This window comes from Hyaena hyaena, unplaced genomic scaffold (genome assembly GCF_003009895.1).
Source record: "Hyaena hyaena isolate Hyena2069 unplaced genomic scaffold, ASM300989v1 scaffold_259, whole genome shotgun sequence".
NCBI classification, from domain to species: Eukaryota; Metazoa; Chordata; class Mammalia; order Carnivora; family Hyaenidae; genus Hyaena; species Hyaena hyaena.
The window spans coordinates 625506-634806 of record NW_024080886.1 but is presented as its reverse complement, the minus strand read 5'-3'; the positions used below and the strand labels follow the sequence as shown (position 1 = coordinate 634806).

General features: G+C 52.1%; 1 protein-coding gene across 1 annotated transcript in view; it reads right to left on the bottom strand.

Moving 5' to 3' along the window:
• Nucleotides 1-210: 210 nt before the first annotated feature.
• The window catches only part of MXRA5 (matrix remodeling associated 5), a 29844-nt gene continuing 20753 nt past the window's right edge, over nucleotides 211-9301 (bottom strand). The window contains exons 6-7 of the mRNA XM_039245328.1: nucleotides 7115-8015; nucleotides 211-3241 (exon numbers count right to left, since the gene is read on the bottom strand). Coding sequence (XP_039101259.1) covers nucleotides 1336-3241; nucleotides 7115-8015 — 2807 coding nt within the window. The 3' untranslated portion in view covers nucleotides 211-1335. The remainder of the gene's footprint in view (nucleotides 3242-7114; nucleotides 8016-9301) is intronic.

Here is a 9301-nt window from a genome sequence, read left to right as displayed (position 1 = left end):
CCAACACCCCCTAGGATGGGAGGGTCTCACCCTGCCTTCTTGTAAAATGCATGGTTGGAGCTACTCAGTTTCCTTGCCTGTTAAACCCTTGTAGACAATAAAATAATTCCAATGTGCTGGATAAAAGCAGTTTTTCAAACACTGTGCTTTATACCCAAATTCACTTGAAATGCTCTTGCCCTGGAAAATAGGACTATTATCATTGCCTGGTTATTTGGAAAATATTATTTTATTATCAAATGTACATTATATTGACCTTAAAAATACAGTAAAGCAGTCACGGGGATAAACATGTCTCCTATTTTCCATGAGCACACACCGATGGGGTATGGCGTGAGGGAGAGACATTTCCAGGCTTTTCCAGGAGGCCCTGGATTCATTGTGCAGGGGCACGGCTTAGCTCTCTCCTGCCCCTTCCCCCCACCCACTGACTTCAGCTCTCAAGATAAATCCCCAAACAAGGAAATCCAATATCCCAGCCTCCCACACTGTAAGGGTGCGGGGAAGGTAATATAATAGCAGTTACTGAATTTTCTCAAGGAAGTTTGGAGGATATATGTTTTTTTTCAATTGCACTTCCATGCCTGCTCTCATGTAGCCAAGTCTTGTAAAGACCAATAATTTATTATTTTTAATGAGACAGAAAGTATTTCTTTCTCTCTAGCCTCATCGTCTGATTGGAAAGAAAAATATAAAACATGTCTTTATGTAAGACAATATATAGAAGGTGAGTTCCAGGGAGAAAGTGAGTCCATTATATAAAAAGTGAGTCCCATATAAAACGGTAGCTGTATTGTACGCAACTTGTACATTACAAAGACATCAGTCATTGTGCTTCTAAGCCCTTCCAGGGCAAGCTGGAGTTCTAAAGTGACAGAACATAAGTGGAAGATGGGTAGTCATTCTAGAACATTCTATCATGTTAGGGCTGCAGCAGATTAACTAGGGGATGCATCTTCAATGGGATAGCAAGGCACTGGTAATCTCTATGGTTTATTTTCAGTGAGTGCTCCTTAGGTCGGCTACAGATGCCCAGTAGAGTAGACGTGGTCTGCAAATCAGACAGCACCCTACGTGTCCAGCTCCTGCGAGCACACGACATCCCATAAACACGAATGAAGGTCCCCGGAGAGGCCAAACCATCGTTCTCGTGTTGCCACTGCTTCCTTTTGCCGACAAGCGTAGGTCAAAGTCAACATGAACCTGAAACCCAGACGGGGGCCCCCCGAGCACCGTGACAGACCCATTAAGCGTTCTGACCAGCTGACTGAGGCGGCTTTCCTTACAAATGATGCTTTGTTCTAACTGTGGAGTCCACATTCTGGGGGCGGCGTTTCAGTAGACGTGGATGTAAGTAGTTTTCGAGTCAGTGCCTAGGATGTTTTTCGCAGTGCACTTGTAGAAACCCGCGTCTCTGTGTGTGGCCTGCTGGATGGTCAGGGAGCCCTGGGGGTGAAGGAATCTGTTCCCATAGAGACGCGCCTGCGCCCCGGCGGTCAGGTGCGAGTTGTCGGGCAGGTCCCAGGTGATCTCGGCTTTGGGAATCCCCATGGCCATGCAGTTCATCTTGACGGTGTTCCCGGGCCGCGTGTAGATGACGGGCGTTGGCTCACTGGTGATCCGCGGCGGATACGCTATCACGATAACTGGAAAGTTCACGACGGAAGGGCCGTACTCCGTGTCCACCTTGCAGACGTAGGTTCCCCTGTCGAAGACGGAAGCATCGCGCACCGTGAGGGTGCCATTTTCCCAGAGGGAAAAGCGCCCCCGTGTTTGGGGGCCCTCCAACAGCATGGCATTGGGGAGCGTCCAAGAGAGGCGAGCCGAGCGGCCCCCCGGAGGGGTGCAGTGCAGCTGAAGGGTCTCCCCGTTGATGATGCTCACCAGATTGTGATACTGGTTGCTGACCTGGGGTTTCAGTCCCACCTTCAGGGAAACTAGCCTCTCCGAGTAGCCGGCTGAGTTGCGGGCCACGCAGCGGTAAGCCCCGGCGTCCACGGAGGAGAGGCCACTGATGTGCAACATGCCGTCACCCTTATGGTAGAATCTCTGCAGCTGTTGGCCACTCTGGAGCTCTGTCCCATTGGGAAGGACCCACAGCAGGGTGGGCATTGGGGTCCCTGTGGCCGAGCAGTTGAGACTGATAGTGTGGCCGGCCATGGCGGTGATCTTCTCACTGACCGGGTCATGGAAGATGGGCTTCTCCACAGGGTCCAAGACCGTGAGCTGGACAATCAGCCTGGCTTCCCCTCCCTCGTTGCGGCCAATGCACGCCAGCTGCACGGAGTCGCTCTTCCTCAGACTCCTGATGTCCAGTGTGCCGTTGCGATGGATGGTGATTCGGTTCCCATAGTACGGGGCCGGAAGAACCACGCCCTCGGGAAAGGCCCACAAGACCCTCGGCGTGGGGATGCCTTCTGCCTGGCAGTCAATGAGTTTGCGACTCCCTCCGGCCGCGATCTCCCGCACGGTGGTGATGGCGTTAGGGTTCCCGTTGATGGTGGGCGACTGGACGTTGACGTGGATCCAGACTGTTTTCCGGTCCTCCCCGGCGCTGTTCCTGACCACACAGGTGTAATTGCCGCTGTCTGAGCGCTGAGCTTTCTGAATGAGAAGAGTGCCATCTTGGTATATCTGGTACTTATCGGAGGAGACGGGGATCAGCCTGTTGGCTGGAGAAAGCCACGTCACCCGGGGCGTGGGCTCCCCTTTGGCTTCACACGCCACAGTGACCACATCGCCATAGGGAACCTGGACCACGGCGTACGTCTTGTTCCGGATGGCGGCTGGCTCTGTGACCACCTTGACCCGCACCCTCATCTCATCCTTGCCAACCTGGTTTTCGGCAAAGCAAGTGTAATCCCCTTCCTCCCGCATGCCCACTTCATTGAAGTAGAGTGTCCCGTTGTTGAAAACCACGTAGCGTTTGGTACGGCCACCGCCGTCGTCAGACTGCATGAAGGAGTTGACCAGGCTGCCGTCCGGGAGGCTCCAGGAGATCTCAGGGTTGGGAAGCCCAGTGGCCACACAATCCACTTTCAGGTCACCTCCGTAGAAGACCTTGTGGTCATTCTCCTTGTGCTCGATCTTGGCCGGTTTCATGACCACGTTCACCTTGAGCACGACAAAGTCGTCACCAACCTTATTCCGGGCAACACACAGGTAGTCCCCCGCATCCTTGTCTGTGACAGATTTCACCACCAGAGTCCCGTTGGGAAACACCTTGATTCTGGTGTCAAAGCTGACGGGGGGGGGGGGGGGGGGGGGGGGGGGGGGGGGGGGGGGGGGGGGGGGGGATGGGAGAAAAAGAGTAGGAAGTCAGTCTCCTGTATGCTCTATCCTGGCTTTAGGTAACCAGAATGAAATGAAAACACGTGGTCTGGGGAACTTTCTGGGCACACGGCCACTACTGCTAAAGGTCACATGGTTTTTGCAGCCTGGAGGGGACTGCATTCACAGGCGGAAATGATTGATTTGCCACAAACAAGAACTCTGACTCGGTAGAGTATGACCTTTGGCTGGCCTGGCTGCTGATCCCAGGATGTGAAATGCAGTCAAGGACTTCTGCCCGGTTAGCCTGGGTGTGTGTTCACCGTGCATCTGTCTGGAAGTCAGGACAGAGCTCATGGTGATGATAAATCCAGGTAAGATGCAGCAGCCATGGAGAGAACAAATCTGAGTTAACCCAATAAAGAGGCAGAGCTCTTCCTGAATAAAATGCTTTAGACATAATTTCTACTCTTGACAATTCTGTATTATATTATATCCCATTATGAGGCAAGGGGCCCAAAGTTGGCTACTCTATGCACTGAGTAATTGGGAGTTATTCCCACAATAACAAGTAGAAAGATTTGGGACAGTCTTTCTCGAAAAGTGTCCAGATTGAACTTTCTCAATGACACATAATTTATAATGGTGGTATCAGGAAAGGAAGGGTTGAATTTGAACCTATAAATATTTCCTAAATTTTGCATTATTCGAACAGCTTATCTGGAACTATGTTGTAGAGTTACCAAGAAGAGAATGGAAAAGAACAGAACAGAGCAGAAAAGAAAAAGAAAAGACAAAACAAAACAAAGGGGTCTGCCTATAGTTGAATCAACCTCACTATGGTTAATAAAATACAAACCAAAACTAACAATGACCAAATACACTGTTTGGTTGGCCACAAGTGTGAATCAGGTCAACATAAGTCAGTAGGAGAGGAGTGGACAAACATATTTCAATGTGTCTTAGAGTTTAGAATCCCAAACTCTGTGCAGTAGCTCATGTCTCTCAGCCTTTCGAAACTTTGGAGCGGTGATGCCTAGCCTCGGTCATAACTACAATCATCTGAGCAACTCAGAAATATATCCCTGCCTACGCATCACTGGGGATCGGGATTCAAGAAAAGCTGCGCTATCTGTATTTTTAAGTAGTCCCAATGTGTACGCGAGGCAAACAGCCTGCTCTTTTATAAAACTCACATGGGTTGTTGAATTACACTTTACTAAGAATGCAATTAGTCAAAATTTAGTAATAATGAAGCCGCAGAGACAGCAATTTATGATTTATAGGGACATACTGGAAGAGCGGCTCACATTCGTTCTGGGACCACATTCTTTAACTGCCGTTCATTCAACACTGCCTGAGCCGTGCCAGGAAGAGCCGAAAACAATTTTGCACATGGCAGTACATCTGGTCAGCTGGGAGATATTCCAGGGAAAACTGGGTACGTGGTATTCTGGACGCAGTGTGAAAGGTTCACCAGGCACCAATCAACCATCTAACGTTAGCACTCAGGCTTCGAGACAGCGTGTTCACCCTTTCCCCGCATTGGAAAGAGACGGGGGAGGCCAGGAACAGCTGTGCAGAGCCCTCCGAGTGCTGGCTTCCCTCCTCGAATCCCGCGGTAGGACTCATGTCTCACATTCCTGCCTGAGCTGCCGGGCTGTGGGTGCAGAAGACACACCGTGAGCCAGGGTTTCTACACCACAGTGCCCCAGATGTGGCCTTGATTTCACTTTGCCAACCGTTGCCTCTCTCCTCTGTATCTTGGGAAAGTTACCGAAGAGACAGTGGCTCATCTGAACGCAGCCCAGGGTCCCTCAGACTCAGCACAGCTCACATCTGGGAGGGGTGGCTGTCTGGGGTGGGTCGTCCTCAGCATTGTAGGGTGGTGAGCTGCGTCCCTGGTCTCCACCCACCAGATGCCAGTAGCAGCCTCCACTCTGGTGTGACAATTAAAATGTCCCCAGGCACTGATGGGTGTTCCCCAGGGGAGTAATCTGTCTAGCTGAAAACCACGGCAACAGATGGCTCGTGGATGGACGGATAGACAGACAGATAGATATAGATGGTACATACATATAGACATAGCTGATGGACAGACAGAGACATAGCTGATGGGTGCATGTATAGATGGATGGATGGACGGACGGATAGATAGATAGATAGATAGATAGATAGATAGATAGATAGATAGGTAGATAGATAGATAGATAGACAGACAGACAGACAGATAGATAGATAGATAGATAGATAGATAGATAGATAGATAGATAGATATAGATGATACATACAGGTAGACAGACATAGTTGACGGACAGAGATAGCTGGTTGATGCATTGATGGATTGATGGATGGATGGATGGATGGATGGATAGATAGATAGACAGATAGACAGATGATAGATACAGTCATACATGCCTACATAGGTGATGGATAGACAGTTAGATAGTTGATTGATGGATGGATGGATAGATAGATGATTGATAGATAAATATGACAAGTGGATGGATAGATAGATATAGATGATACATACAGACAGACATAGTCGATGGACAGAGATGGCTGATGGATGCATTGATGGATGGATGGATGGATGGATGGATGGATGGATAGATAGATGATTGATAGATAAATATGACAGGTAGATGGATAGATAGATATGATGGGTAGATAGATAAATAGATACGATAGATGCATAGATGGATAGATAGATGATAGATAGATAGATAGATAGATAGATGATATAGATGATAGAGAGATACAATCATACATGCCTACATAGGTGATGGATAGACAGTTAGATAGCTGATGGATGGATGGATGGATGGATAGACATAGATCATAGATAGATAGATACATACATACATACCTAGCTGATGGATAGACAAATAGCTGATGGATGGCTGGATGCAGATGATAGATATAGATGATAGATATGTAGATGTATACATACATAGCTAATGAATAGACAGATAGCTGATGGATGGACGGATATACCAATGATAGACAGACACATAGATGATAGACGAATGGTCTTTCATGCTAGGTTAGTGTCTCCGCCTGGGTACTACTGACATGTGTGGTGGGTGACTCTCCGGAGTGCGGCATCCTGGGCCCTGTAGGGTGATGGGTAGCATCTCCAGCCACCACATGCCAGTGGCACCCTCATTTCCTGATTCATGCCAATCAAAAAGGTCTCTAAATACTTCCAAATGTTCCCTGGGCCCAAACCCGCCTACGGGTGAGGACCTGTGTTCTAGGTCCGTCTGGGAACTTAAGGCACCGGATGAGACCGTGACTTTCTTCGCAGCCAAAAGAAAGTTTCGGAATTCTCCAACACGGCGCCCTCTTGGTGCCTTTAACTTTTCCTGTGTTCACAGCCTTTCTCTCTCACTAAGGCCACTCTCCCATACGATCTGAAGCTGCTTCTGTGTGTTGGGTGTGTTGTCACCGTACAACCTAGGTGACCATGTGTAATATTATCGCTTTAAATACAGTCGATATGTAATCATTAAAGTAGAAGTTATTGGTTCCCTTTTTTTCCAGGGGGGGCAGGAAAAGAGAAGGGAAAACCGCAGGTGTTTCTTCCCCATCCCCAGGTCCAGGGGTGGCCCCAGGGCGGGTCCCCAGCGCCCAGCAGGGAGGTGCGCGCAGGGGCGCAGGGGCGCAGGGGCGCAGGGGCGCAGGGGCGCAGGGGCGCAGGGGCGCAGGGGCGCAGGGGCGCAGGGGCGCAGGGGCGCAGGGGCGCAGGGGCGCAGGGGCGCAGGGGCGCAGGGGCGCAGGGGCGCAGGGGCGCAGGGGCGCAGGGGCGCAGGGGCGCAGGGGCGCAGGGGCGAGCGCCTACCTGAACAGCGAGTCGGTCATGCGCTTGGACGGCAGGCGCCAGAGGATGCGTGGCCAGGGGTCCCCGGACGCGCTGCAGTCCAGGCGCAGGGTCGCGCCATAGCGCACGTCGGTGCTCTGCGGGGAGGTGCCCGTGATGCGCGCGTTGGCGGCCGCCCGCTGCACCGTCAGCTGCACGACCCTGCGCGCCGAGCCCACCGGGTTGGCGACGACGCACTCGTAGCGGCCGCTGTCCTTGGGCGCCAGGTTGCGGATGTAGAGCGTGCCGTTGGCGAAGACGAACAGGTTCCCGTTGATGAACTGCGAGGGGCGGACCTGGGTGCCGTCCGACAGCACCCAGCGCACGCTGGGCAGGGGCGCGGCCTTGGCGGTGCAGTGGATGTGAATGCTGAGCCCCGGGGGCAGCGAGATGTTCTCCAGCTTCTCCTGCTGGATGACCGGGGGCAGCGCGGCCACGTGCAGCCGGATGGCCAGGCTGTCGGCGCCCGCCGCGTTGCTGGCCACGCACTTGTAGACGCCTCTGTCTGAGAAGGACGCCTCCTTGATGGACAGGGTCCTGTTTTGGTGCAGCGTCACTCTGCCCTCCACGGGGGACACGGTGTGCCACACCCTCCTGTCCGGGAAGATCCAGGAGATCTGGGGCGCTGGGGTCCCCTTGGCCAGGCACTCCATGGCTATGGTGTCTCCCAGGTACACGGTGACGTCCTGGTAGTGGGAGGCGAGGATCTGCGGCTGCTGCACGGTGACAGACAGCAGGACCCCCACCCTGTCCACCCCGTGCAGGTTTTTGGCCGTGCACGTGTACTGGCCACGGTCCTGCAGCTGCACCTTCCGGATGACAAACGTGCCGTTCTTCAGGACCTCGAAGCGCTGGAGCCTGGTGTTCGGGGTCATCAGAGCACCTGGGAATCAAAACACGTGCCATCAGGGTCCACACGAACAAACCCCCAGGGTACCAACAAGTAAGGGCGATTCCTCGTTGAGGAGCCGAATCCTTTCCTTTACGTCCCACACCGCAGAGGCAAAGAGCAGACCCGGCTCCGATATGGAGACAACAGAATGTTCATTTCCACCATTTGTGACTTTAAAAAAAATTTTTTTAATCTTTATTTATCCTTGAAAGAGCGGGAGAAACGGAGTGTGAACAGGGGAGGGGCAGAGAGAGAGAGGGAGACACAGAATTGGAAGCAGCTCTGGGCTCTGAGCTGTCAGCACAGAGTCTGTATCTATGAGGTTTCTCTGATGTTTTCAGGTCTGGGTCTTGCTGACCCCGGAGGGACCCCAGGCCCCTCCCAGAGCTATTCAGTTCCTAGAGTCGGCAAGCAATTCGCCTTTCAAATGCAAACTAAAGGAGGCGCCTCTGTGGCTGAGTGGGTTAAGTGCCCCCAGGTCATGATCTCACGGTTCATGAGTTTGAATCCTGTGTGGGGCTCTGTGCTGACAGCTGGCTCAGAGCCTGGAGCTGCTTCGGATTCTGTGTCTCCCCCTCTCTCTGCCCCTGCACCGCTCTCTCTCTCTCCCAAAAATAAACATGAAAAAATTAAAGATACATATAAATAAACGCAAGTCAAGCAATCCAGAGCCCACACCGTGATCCCCGGTGTATGGGGCTCTCACATTCCCAGGCCACGCCTCACCTGCCGGAATCTTCCCGGGGCAAGACCCGCACCACTAGGGAAGCCCTATGTCCAGAGCGTTGTGATGATAGTCAAGCCAGCCATTGCTAAGCCTCCTTGCAGAAAGCACAGTGAAGGCTGCTGTGCATCTTTCCCCGATGGCTTCTGTCTGCTGACACACACACACCCCCCCTCCCGCCCCGTGTCATCCCTTCCTGTTGTAAACTGCAAAACAAACTCTTCAATGGCCGTCATTCCCTGACGTCATTGCCTCACCATTTCTGAAGAATAACAAATCCCATATTTACAGAATGAAAAGCCTCGCAAAGCCCTGAGTTAAGGCATTCTCGTCTCCCACACAGCTGGGCTTTCTCTGCGCACGTAGGGGTAGTGAGGGGGCCGCTCTGATATCACGTGAGGCCTGAGGACCCTGAGGGTTAATGCAACTGGGATTCGCCGGGAGAGAAACAAAGGCAGCATCCTCTCGGGATGAAGACCCCGTGGTGGTCTCTGTTCGCTCCGTCGAGCAAAATTCCGTCTTAGATCATTACGAAAACATATGACCTCAGTGT